This window comes from Oncorhynchus clarkii, chromosome 25 (assembly GCF_045791955.1).
Source record: "Oncorhynchus clarkii lewisi isolate Uvic-CL-2024 chromosome 25, UVic_Ocla_1.0, whole genome shotgun sequence".
NCBI classification, from domain to species: Eukaryota; Metazoa; Chordata; class Actinopteri; order Salmoniformes; family Salmonidae; genus Oncorhynchus; species Oncorhynchus clarkii.
In genome coordinates this window covers 365,808-379,138 of record NC_092171.1, presented here as the reverse complement: position 1 = coordinate 379,138, position 13,331 = coordinate 365,808, and the positions used below count along the sequence as shown (strand labels likewise).

Genomic DNA, 13,331 nt, shown 5'->3' with positions numbered 1-13,331 from the left:
CGACACACAACCCAGCCAAGTCGCACTGCTTCTTGACTCAATGCCCGCTAACCCGGAAGCCAGTAGCACCAATGTGTCAGAGGAAATACCGTACACCTGGCGACCGTGTCAGCGTGCATTGCGCCCGGCCCGTCACAGCGAATTGGGACAAGAACATCCCTGCCGGCCAAACCCTCCCCTAATCCGGAAGACGCTGGGCCAATTGTGCGCCGCCCCATGGGTCTCCCGGTCGTGGCCAGCTGCGACAGAGTCTGGACTCGGCCAAGGATCTCTAGTGGCCCAGCTAGCACTGTGATGCAGTGCCTTAGAGCACTGTGCCACTCAGAGGAAGCCCTAGTAGATGCTATCTTGGGTAAATAAATGAATGCTCCAGTAGGCAAATCTTTTTGAGTGTGTGGACTGTATTACTTACTGTATTATATGGACTGGAATTCAAACCATGAAAAAGCAGGGAGAGAACATGTGATTCTGGTGCAGCACATGCGGCCTACAAAGTTACAAGTATAGAGGCAAGCAAATTTTAATTTTGAAATATATTAGGGCCTTTCATAATAATTCCCCTAATGTTATTAGCTTTCTCTCTCTAGTGTTGCTTTATTCCTACCTCGCTTTCAACAGTTAAATTAAGTATGATTTTTTATCCTTATCTTCATCATTCTAATGACATGCATGAATAATATAGAACTAGAATTGGATAGAATAGTTATGGTTATTCACTATTCTAGTCTAGTCTAGCTTTTCCTGCATGGGACTCCAAGAGCTAAGGAGCATTTTTTAAGGAGCGAGGCCAGCGGAGCACAGGTGCGTAAGTATTGCACAAGAGACAGAGGCTACAAGTTAGAAGCTTATTATGCACAATGCATCATACATTAACTAAATATAAGGCTAATACTGCATAGAATGTATTACCTGAAAGAGGTAGGCTAGGACATCTATCTATCTATAGGCCTATATATCCATCTTGATTAGGATGATCTATTGTGGATAGAATTTGAATGGAATTGATGGAGGGAGAGAAATAATGTGAGTGCTCGCACGTGCACTGATTTAAAGCAACGATATTCGAGTGATAGGCTGTTTTAAAACTCTGCAGCTGCAATAAAATGTTTTTTATCTTTACAATTAAAAAATAAGGTGACCCCCGAAAGCCAAATGGAGATGTGTAAATTAGACGCACATTCCGACCTTTATAATGCTTGAGCAAATGTAGGCCTACCTGTCACATGAAAAAGTTACCGTGATGAGATGATAGGTCTACATGCATTGTGTACTGTGCTCCATACTGAGATGGGCTGTTGGTCCCCACCCTGAGCGTTGATGATTCATCATGCAGAGAGCAGAGAGAAGGCCGTAGAGAAGCCAGATTTAGACATTGCATATAATTTATCAGTTCCATTTCACTTCATGCTGTTCATATAAATAATTTATTATAATTTACCGGTTTCTTGCAGTTATTTATCCCTGGAAAAGGGAGTGGTTTTGGGCGATAAATCTCGGTAACCGGTTTCCGCTATTCAACCCTAGCGAGCATTGTCTCAAATCAAATCAATCATCACTAATATGATTGTGGTTTTCATTGCAGATAAAGACATCCACAACCTATGTTGTGAATTCTCCTTTTAAAAGCCGTCTGCCAGTCCCTATGTCACACGCATTCTCTCTCCCTCTGAATGAGTTGTGTAACCCTGCCATCCATCTCTCCTTTACTCATACCTGCTGAGCACAGAGTAGACTGCAGGCGTTTCTGTGGCAGGAAAGAAAGCACTGTGGGACTGGTGATTACCATTCAGAGAGATCGGCACGCTGCTTCAGATGCTCTGCTGTCCTCTCCCCTCCTCTACTCTTCTTCTCCTCCCCTCTCCCTTTCTCCCCTGCCATCCTCTCCTTTCCCCATGCTCTATTCTGCTCTGCTCTCCTCTACTCACCTTCCCTCTCCTCTACCTCCTACTCCACCCTCTCCTCATGTTCCTCCTTATCTTCTCTCCTTCCCTTTCCTCCTCTCTGTCATTCCCTTGCCTCTCCAATCCTTTTCTCCTCTCCCTTGAGAACTTCTACAGAATAGCCCCATCTTCCCGCCAGTGTCCACTGGTTCTCCATCTTCACTCTAGGGTCCTTGGCCAGCCATCGACCAACTGTCCCCCACTATAGCACCACTCTCACCAACAGCCCTCACTTGCAAGTCATTAATGGAAATAGGATGCGTTGCGAGCCAATCAATTATTTTGGAACAAATTTGATGAAAATCTGATTAACATGCTGATTTACATACAGGGCAGCAAATGCAACAAGTTCCTATTGCGAAGGGGGTTCGGAGGGCAGCCAAGTGGCAACGTTAGGGGAAGGCTGTATAAATAATACCCTCGCTCTGCCCCTGGTAATAAATGCAGCGGTAGCTCAGGCAGATCACGGCATGCAAGGGGTCAGCTTGGTTCACCTCTTGTTGGCGAATTTGCAACTTAGAGTAATTGAGCCGGAATGGCTGGAATCTCCTTCGATGAGCGCATAAAGTCTTTGAGGTGTGGTGATTGGGAATCCTTCGCATGCATACAGCCATTATCAACAGAGCTTTTACATTACTACTTACGAGACAGTGTTTTAGATGAGGTTAGACCAATCTTCACACAGATAGTCTAGGAAAGTAACTTGCAAGGCAGAGAGCCGAGTTCCGTCAAGTCCTGGGTTTAATTTCATTTCAATTTGTTCATCTCAACAGGGCTGTTAATCCTGACACTTGAGCTAACTCTAGAAAGTAACTTAAAAAAATGATTTTGAGAGAGAAGTCTAACGCTGCACTATGTTTGATGCTACACAGTAAGGGACATGCCATTTCCCTTGGTGGTACATGCATTTAGTGTACAGGTGTAGCTTTCATCTGAGTGTCATAGATTTCATACTCTATCTAGCGATTTAAAAAGGGCTACTAAAAGGAGAAAACAAATTGCTAAAAACGTTGTCTAAGATCAAGCCATTTAAGCGCTAACGCTGACCTCAATCTTTCAGTGACAAAAAAATGGTTTGTTTCCTTGGATATGACCTTACTAGAGTCCAGGCTTCACAGATGGAACCTCAGTTGGAATTGTGTATGCTTTAATTAAGAATTGGCCTACCTATATCTTCCCACAATGCCCCAAACACCTAAACCCTAAAACCTTCCAGTACATCCCAGAGAGAGTGAGAGAAATACAGTTCAGAAAGAGCATTGACTTTTCTTTGTAACATTAACCCCCAAAAACATACCATAACCACAGAGAGCACTTGCACGATCCTCCACCTGCTTTTAATGAGGACAGTTTCTTCGATATCGGCCCACTCATCAATTAGGCCAGACTGACAGCCAGAGAAGGCCATTGATCAGGCCTTTTTCTGCTGAGGCAAACACTAGTGCTGCCACCTGCCCAGGACTCCTATTATATAATGGAATCTATGCAGTATAACTGGACTGTCCCCCCCCCCCCCCCCCCAAAAAAAAATAAATATACTGTATCTCAACTGCCTATTCTGTTTGCCTCATGGAGAAACAGACCAAGTAGAGATATGTGTAAATTAATAAAATGGGTGAGTTGCATGGTCAGCAAGCCCAGCTCACCCCCAGCCCAGCTCTACCTACCTGCCCGCCACCTCGACTGCTAAATAAGTTATAAACCACAGAGTCAGGTAATTTTCCTCCTGCCGAACGCCTTCAAAAGCACTGAAATACTGAAAGGCCCCTCTCAAGATATTTGATGCGTTTCGCAGTCCGGTTGTATTACGATAGCTAAAGTACGCCTGCCATTTATTTTATTAATGATGTTCTCATCATTGCTGAGGGTATACCTGCCAGTTTACTCCAAGAAGGATGCTAAGGGAGGCTGGATTTCCACCGTCCAGCCCCCACTCTCAGAAAAGGTCCACAAATAGTTAGTCTCTTTTGTACAGTGCATGCATCTGTGAAAAAGTACTATTAAAGCCCAAAGTAAGTGGACCCAGAGTAAAGTGGCAAGAAACACAATGAGATTACATGGGCGGCATGTAATCTAGCGGTTAAGAGCATTGGGCCAGTAACCAAAAGTTTGCAGGTTCAACTCCTGAGCAGACTAGGTGAAGAAATTGTAGATGTAGTCTTGAGCAAGGCACTAAACCCTAAATTGCTTAAATGTAAGTGCAATCCCCCTCTGCTGCTACCCCACAAATGAGATTCTACAATTTGTGTTGTGGGGCAGCATGGCAGAGCTTGTAAATGTCTCTCCAAGTCACCGGAGGCTGAATATCTTATTTGAGAGAGGCAGTCGAATGAACGACCCCTCAGAGCGGCTGCACAGCACAGACCATATCAAGGTTATTGTCTGATGAGTTGTCTGTTATATGTTTATCATCCATGAAGCCTGTGTAGAAGAACTTTGATGAAGGACCAGAGAGACAACGGTTCAACTCTAACACATTTTTTTGCGAGCGTCTACAAAACTGTAGAATAATACAGTGGCTGCCAATCTGTAATCTCCTTGGTTGGTGAATAACAACAATAAGACTGAATAATTCTGTTTTATGTTACCGTATCATGGGGTTACACTGGAACACCTTCACCAGTATGATGTAATTATTACATTGTACGTTGAGCACAAGCATCCAGATTCTATAGTATTTCAACACTTACTACACATTTACACTACAGTATTCAATGTCCTTTGAGGTCGAGTCACAATCTTTCCACAAAGAACCAAAACAATATTTTGGAAGAAGACTGTCACAAATCCTAGATTGGAATGTTTGGATGTGCTTTTTCTTCATAGTAGACCAAAAATGCTGAGTGTGGAGTCAGTATTGCCTTTCCCTTTGGGTCTTCTACCACCCAGGGTCTCTCTAGCTGAGCTCCTAGCCTGAGCTGCCTCCAGTCCTTCTCTCAACAGACTGATCTCTTGCCTTGGCAAAACATCTGAATCCCGCTAACTAACCAGCGCTCTCCACCTCCCAAAACTCACACACACACACACACACACACACACACACACACACACACACACACACACACACACACACACACACACACACACACACACACACACACACACACACACACACACACACACACACACACACACACACACACACACACACACACACACACACACACACATTCTCCTTCCCCATGCAAATGTGGAGCTTTCTGTTATCGGACTTAGAGTGCTGTCAGGGCCCAAGACTCCACAGACATAAATGGATCTCCTCTCAAAACCTGCAGCTTATACCCATCCCGAGGTGCCAGCAGATGTCTGTGCACAGACGATCCGCTTTGAAGAGGGGGTGACTGTGAAATAAGATGCAACAGCTGCAGCAGCATTTGCCCTGGCAAGTTACAGTTTCTGAGCCTCATGAGTGGAATGAAAATTACGTTTTGGGGTGGTACCTGCAATTCTGTTTGCTGGCTGGATAGAAACGTTTGATTACAGAAATTTGTGACGGAAAAATTATTAAGGCGCAAGAGGCGGAATGAACGTTTGATCGTACTAATGACCATATAAACATACGGGGGTGTAAACCATTGCTGTAGCAGCCATAATAGACCAGCCCCATTAGAATTTGACTCACAGTTTCTCCTAGATCGAGTCTGAGTGGGTGCTTGTCTGAGGCAAGAGAAAGGGGTGGGTGGTTTAAAAAGTAGTACGTTTGCACTCCTCTGTTGCAATGCTTAAGCAGTGTTTTCCAATTAGCGCCGGCCGTCGACTAATCAGCCAGTTACAGACTCATTTTTAGCCGGCTACTTTTTCCACTTCCCATTATCTACTGCAGGGGTGTGCAACTTCAGTGCTCGAGGGCCTGATTGGTGTCACACTTTTTCTCCATCCTTAGCAAACACAGCTGATTAATCAAATTGCATTCTAAACTGAAGATCATGATTAGGTGATTATTGGAGTCAGGAGTGTTAGCTGGAGCTGGGGCAAAACTGTGATACCAATCAGGCCCTCGAGGACTGGAATTGCCCACCCTACCCTACCCTACCTCTACTGTACTTCTACCTGGATCCAAAAATGGTTCTCCTATGGGGACAACCGAAGAACCCTTTTGGGACCATTTTTCTAAGAGTGTAGGATGTCGGGGTTCCCCAGACAGTGACGCTAAAGTGATTGGCTCTCGTCTCGTCAGTCAGTGTAGCCTAATTTGCAAATGCTACTGGTAGGCCTAAGGGTTTTGGCGAGTATATATCTAATTATCAAAAGTAAATATAATTGCTAAAATATACTTATGTATCAAAAGTAAAAGTATAAATCATTTCAAATTCCTTATATTAAGCAAATCAGACGGCACAATTTGTTATATTTTTTAAAATATACGGATAGTCATGGGCACACGAACACTCAGACAAAATTTGCAAACAAAGCATTTGTGTTTAGTGAGTCCACCAGATCAGAGGCAGTAGCGATAACCAGGGATGTTCTTTTGATAAGTGTGTGAATTTGACCATTTTCCTGTCCTGCTAAGCATTCAAAATGTACTTTTTTTTCAAAAAAGTACTTTTGTGTGTAAGGGAAAATGTATGGAGTAAAAGTACATTATTTTCTTTAGGAATCTAGTGAAGTAAAAGTTGTCAAAAAATATCAATAGTAAAGTACACATAACCCCAAAAACTACTTAAGTAGTACTTTAAAGTATTTTACACCACTGCCAGAGGACACCAAAATAGAGCTACTTCGGCTACTTTTTCTATTTGGCTGGCTACTCTATGTACTTGTGGAAAACAATGGCTTACGTCTTTCTAGTCCTTTTCAGGAGGTAAAGTAGCATCACAAAAATCCAAGAGTATATCACAGAAGCCGGTGTAAAAAAAAACATAATTGCATAGGAATCAATAAAAGAGGGTGCTACTGGGAGCATCAAACAGTAAGCATGTGTTCGTTTTCTTTGATCTTACTCATTTGTCCCCCGAGGGTTGTTATATCATATCTCCGGCCTTGATAGTAATTCACTGACTACACACACACACAGCCCAGTGGCAAGGCTTTTAGAGGGGAATCAAACATGCATCGGTGCCATTTGGTCAGAATAGACCAGTTTCAAAAGATTCTTTACACGTTTAATTGAGCATCCACATCTGATATGACCTTGTACACGCTTAGATAAAAAGATGCTATCTAGAATGTTAATAAAGGGTTCTTTGGCTGTTCCCATTGGAGAACTCTTTGAATAACCCTTTTTGGTTGCACGTAGAACGCTTTTGGTTCCAGGTACAACCCCTTTGGATTCAAAGTAGAACCTTTCTACAGAGGGGTCAGCCAAAGAAACCTTTTGGAACCCGTTTTTCTGAGTGTAGAATGGACACCATCTCAGGTAATTCACTAAGGCCTGTATCCTAACTTGAGATGCATGTAATTCCAATGTTTGTGCAAATCTTCCACTGACCTCAATGCAAGAATTACGTGAAGGTTTAGCCCCTAGACGATCCTAACTACTTTTCTCCTAGCTAGAGTCAGGCTTGTCCTTATGCTCCCTAACTGTTTTGGTCATATTTTGAGAGTGTGTCCGGGATAAAGGTAACAAATGGAGGCTTGTCCGGGATCAATGTATTACCTCCAGGGCCTTACCTCGGACCACGATGGCAGTGGACTTCTTAGCCGGGTTGCCAACGTTGTTGCTGGCCACGCAACTGTAGACTCCTGCTTCCTCCATGGAGATGGCGGGCAGCGTGAGGGTTCCCCCGTTGAGTCGGCTTTTCTTGGACAGCTCATCCGTGTTGCGCACCCAGGTGAGTGTGGGTGTTGGCTCCCCACCGGAGGTCACACACACCAGGGTCACGGACTGCCCGGGGTTCACCACGATAGGGTCCTCCACCAGCAGTTTAATGGTGGGGGATGCTTGAAACCACAGGAATAAGTAGAATGCATTATAATGTATGTCTGTATGAAACAAGTCAATAGTTAAATCTCGGCAACCATAATTTTTTACTCTTGCCAGCTACTCAATTAGGTTCTTGAGATGAGAGATGAGAAATAAAACTAGAAACCTGAAACGACAACGGAAACTCTCAGCCAAAGCATGGGCCAAATGTTCCCACACCTTCCAAAATTCTAAAGATGTGTACAGCTGCAAAATTCTGATTTTGTCCATATAATCAGTGACGAAAAATCTTGGCACCGGAACAATTGTTACTCATTATTTGTTCCATCCCACAGTCTATTGAGAGATGTTACAATACCATTTATGTTACGTACATCTGTCCATGAGAGATTAGTCAAAAGTCAACAAACAAGTCAATAGATACTGCAGCTGCTGTAAACTGAGTAGTATTCTCCCAAAGGTAGGATATACACTATATATACAAAAGTATGTGGACATCCCTTTAAATTAGTGGATTTGCTATTTCAGCCACACCCATTGCTGACAGGTGTATACAATTGAGCACACAGCCATGCAATCTACATAGACAAACATTGGCGGTAGAATGGCCTTACTGAAGAGCTCAGTGACTTTCAACATGGCACCATCATCTGAGCAACAACGCCCCACTTTCATCTGAGTAACAATGGCTCAGCCGCCATTGAACTCTGGAGCAGTGGAAACACGTTCTCTGGAGTGATGAATCATGCTTCACCATCTGGCAGTCTGACGGACGTGTTTGGCGGATGCCAGGAGAGAGCTACTGGCCCCAAGATCGGTGTGGAAGAATTTGACTAGCCTGCACAGAGACCTGACCTCAACCCCATCGAACACCTTTGGGATGAATTGGAACGCCAACTGCGAGCCAAGCCTAATCGCCGAACATCAGTGCCCGACCTCACTAATTCTCAAGGCTGAACGGAAGCAAGTCCCCGCAGCAATGTTCCAACATCTAATGGAAAGCATTCCCAGAAGAGTGGAGGCTGTTATAGCAGCAAAGGGGGACCAACTCCATGTTATTGCCCGTGATTTTGGAATGAGATGTTCGACAAGCAGGTGTCCACCAATAGCATATCCTATTCTGTTACTAGTTGATATTCGGCTCTATAGTGTAGCTGTATAGTTGATGATAGGTTTTACGTTTGTAGGTTCATAACCTTTATAGGTTTATCAATAGGCACATGGCATCCCAATACCAACCAGTGGGATAAATACATTTACTAGCACGGCATAAGCAAGCCTGTAAGTCTAATCAAGGGCCGGAGCAGGAAACCCGCAGGGCGGTGTATTAGGACCGAGTGCTTTCTCCTCTATCATTATTGGCCCTATATAGGGGTGAAGCATCACAGAGAAAAATGGCGAGCCTACAGGATTCCCATCCGTAATGAATCGGGCATTTCCACAGCTTTTCATAGGCGAAATTGCCAGATCCTTGATGTTATGAGTGCTAAACAATACAGAACCGTGTTCCCCAAAGGTTTACCTGTTTTGTTAGAGAGTTTGAAGAGAACATTCTTCTCGGGGATGCCGCACACATTCCGGACAGAGGCGATACAGCTGTAGTTGGCGTAATCCTGAGGTCGAAGGTTCTTCAGCTTTAGAATCTTGGTCTCCCCCTGCAACTCAGAAAGAGAAACAGTGTAAAGTGATGTGCCGCCTGTCGCTCTTAATGTGTCTTACAAAGTAAGATAGCAGTGGTATTGAACTGGTCTCGTCGGCTCGTCCTCATCAAAGCGCTTCCTTGTAAGTGCTTCAACAATGAGCTCAACAATGAGCTTTCAGTTTCATGAAATTCATTGCCTGTCTATTTGGATGTGCTTGAAGCGGTGCGCTTGGGACAAATGTCAAGATGCATACAAGCACTATTAACACACATGTATCGTCATGACATTGTAAATAATTTTACCAACAATAGCTGTTTTGTCTGCTCTCGTGTATACCGCCACCTTTGTAGCACTGGCAACATACTTAGAATATGTTATTGTTCCTTATGTTCTTAATTAAAACTCAGGAGGGCATTACTAGGCTGAGGATGGCACAACATGTGAAGTCTACCTGAAAAACTAGGTCCTGATGTCCTGTGTGTGTGTGTGTGTGTGTGTGTGTGTGTGTGTGTGTGTGTGTGTGTGTGTGTGTGAGAGAGAAACTCCACTGGGAGAAAAATACAGCGAGCCCCTGAAGTGCCGTCTTCCTCTGCTCATTTCGAGCATATCTGAGTTGTGTGAGTTTCATGCCACCGCGAGCCCAAGCTGTTCCCTTCTTTATCATAGTTTGCCTGCTTATGAAACCAGCCTTTGTGAAGCCTGTCAGACATACGACTGTCAAAATGCTCTCATCTCTCCTGTCAACGAAGCTGACTTTACAAGGAAGAGAGGAGATTAGATGAGATGTTTAAAAAAAACTGGTGCAATTTCCCAACTCAAGTCACTGATATTGTGCTCACAAAACATCCTCCCATTTGGGATTTGAGTGCTCAATGGGAAACTTTCTATATGCTGTGAAGGGGATAAACACACACAATTAAAGCACACAATTTCCATAATAAGAAATGACTTCCTTTATGAGAATAGGAGTTCCTTAATATCTAAAATGCTGATCAGAGGAACGGGTTGTTTGATCAAGCTAAGGGTTCTCAAAAAAAATTACCCAAATGCCTGAAAAATTCCCACGAGGGCCTGATACCAATTTGTCTGGGGAACCACAAGAAACAGCTCTTGGCCAGATTTGGCACCCACCCCAGATTTGGCACCCTGATCTAGATGTCACAGCAGGTGTGGACTTTCGGCTTACTTGTGTAAAGAAGGGCTCGTAGATCTCCACGCCCTTATCCGAGCCTTGGGACAGGAACTCTTTGCCACGCCTCCAGCTGTAGCGCACTGGGGGGTTGGAGTTGGCCATGCAGCGCAGGAACACTGTCCGCTCATAGTAGAACTGCTCCTTAGCCTCCCCGATGCTCTGGTGGACGGTTACGATGGGATCATCCAAATCTAGAAAGTGAACATAGAAACAGTGGTCCTTGGCATCAAGGCGCCTCCAAGCAGCCTCTGTTTGCCACACACTTGTGTAGGTCAACGCATGAAGGGCAATTACCTTTCCTTCTTAATCCCAGGGACCTATTTATATACAGTGGTTGACTTTTAATGAAGTGTGCTGGTTCAATTGGTTAACAGCTGTTGTCCGCTTTTGCAATCACATCTTCCTTCTTAAGCTCTTTAAAGAGCCTGTGATGCCACAGACGTAATACTCATACCAAATGTGCATGACGAGGGAAAATCATGATTTGTTTTAAATGTGAAATATAATATCCATCATATAAATATCATATGAAAGATCATAGAAATATTTAAATGTTCTATTTTTCTAGAGATTTTTCTGGAGAGCATCAGTAATGTCAATCCCTGACTTCTACAGTCGACAAACACATCACAATTACACTTTTTTTCTATTTATCATACATCCAACATTTCAGAGATCCTCAACTCCATCCATAATTGTCAAATAAAGGCACACGCATTCCACTGAGGTGCTTTCAAATGTTTTTTGACAGCCAGAGTAGTGCTTGAAGTTCAATGAAAAGGGCCACTTAGACTCCAAAGTTCCAGCTCCAATCGAGAGGGAGCTTTTAAAACTGTGATTTTGACAAGAGCTCGATAATGACTAAAAAGTGTTCCACCGGAGAGCCACTGGCTTTTATGGGCTACTTTGAGATGCAGACAAGCACCTTCAAAAATCTGTTTCCCACCAGCCAACTAACTACTGCGACTAACTACTGCCACGGGCAGTCCAGAGCCAGACAAATTTCCTGTACAAACCATTATAATGTATTTGCATTTTTTTATAATAAATAATTGCTTTGCAGATTAGTCTGAGTCAATTCTCCGATACGTTTTCCTTATTTCTTTCTCCTACTGCCGTGGAATGTCAGTCAGACTCAATCAAGGTCATCGTTGTGCTTTAGCCTTGCCAACCACCAAGGATTCCAACACAGCATCTCCAAGTGGCAGCGAACAGCAACACGTGTCATTGCTTTGATCAGCTCGTCTCATTTAGTGAAGCAGGCAGGATCGATAAAAGTGCATGTGTGCCAGTACGCCACAGTGGAGCAGAGATTAGACAATAAGCAAGTGCTCTGATCTCTGAGTCAGGGGTAATGACACTATGCTCATTGTCTCCCCCTGGCAATGTTTTCTGCCACTGTCCATCTCTGCTCCTATTTATCTTGCATCTCTGCAGTAAACTAACCCATGGCCCTCTATCGTCTCCTCCTCTCCACTCTCTCGGAAGCACATCCTCAGAGTGCAGACACACCAGATTTGTCTTGTTTTTGTATTTGCCAGCTCCAGGCAGCCGGGGAACGCTGAATGTCAAACATGGAAACGCTGACTCGATCAACCTCATTTTGGGGGGTTGAAGAATTTGTAGCTCACTTTTTCATGGGAGTACCGAGGTAGGGGAAGATTGCAGAGTAAGGCTTCTCGGGGGCTTCCGATACAACTCATCCACAGAGAGAAAGTAGAGACTGAGTAGACAAAACATTAAGAACACCTCTTTCCATGACATACTGACCAGGCGAATCCAGGTGACCCCTTATGTCACTTGGTAAATCCACTTCAATCAGTCTAGATGAAGAGGAGACCGGTATACTTCTGGCCCCTCCTTGGACACTGTGTTAACTAACCTCCAGACGAGTGTCAATGCCATACAACTCTCCTTCCGTGGCCTCCAACTGCTCTTAAAACGCAAGAAAACTAAATGCATGCTTTTCAATCGATCGCTGCCCACACCTGCTCGCCCGTCCAGCATCACTATTCTGGACGGCTCTGACTTAGAATACGTGGACAACCACAAATACCTGGGTGTCTGGTTAGACTGTAAACTCTCCTTCCAGACTCACATTAAGCATCTCCAATCCAAAATTAAATCTAGAATTGGCTTCCTATATCGCAACAAAGCATCCTTCACTCATGCTGCCAAATATACCCTTGTAAAACTGACCATCCTACTGATCCTCAACTTCGGTGATGTCATCTATAAAATAGCCTCCAACACTCTACTCAACAAACTGGATGCAGTCTATCACAGTGCCATCCGTTTTGTCACCAAAGCCCCATACATTACCCACCATTGCGACCTGTACGCTCTCGTTGGTTGGCCCTCGCTTCATACTCGTCGCCAAACCCACTGGCTACCGGTTATCTACAAGTCTCTGCTAGGTAAAGCCCTGCCTTATCTCAGCTCACTGGTCACCATAGCAGCACCCACTCGTAGCACGCACTCCAGAAGGCATATCTCACTGGTCACCCCCAAAGCCAATTCCTCCTTTGGTTGTCTTTCCTTCCAGTTCTCTGCTGCCCATGACTGGAACGAATTGCAAAAATCTCTGAAGCTGGAGACTCACATCTCCCTCACTAGCTTTAAGCACCAGCTGTCAGAGCATTTTACAGATCACTGCACCTGTACTTAGCCTATCTGGAAATAGCCCATCT

General features: G+C 44.2%; 1 protein-coding gene across 1 annotated transcript in view; it reads right to left on the bottom strand.

Moving 5' to 3' along the window:
* The window catches only part of LOC139383491 (MAM domain-containing glycosylphosphatidylinositol anchor protein 2-like), a 240,466-nt gene that overhangs the window by 113,931 nt on the left and 113,204 nt on the right, over positions 1-13,331 (bottom strand). Inside the window, exons 4-6 of the mRNA XM_071128049.1 lie at positions 10,636-10,832; positions 9,329-9,461; positions 7,554-7,823 (exon numbers count right to left, since the gene is read on the bottom strand). Coding sequence (XP_070984150.1) covers positions 7,554-7,823; positions 9,329-9,461; positions 10,636-10,832 — 600 coding nt within the window. The remainder of the gene's footprint in view (positions 1-7,553; positions 7,824-9,328; positions 9,462-10,635; positions 10,833-13,331) is intronic.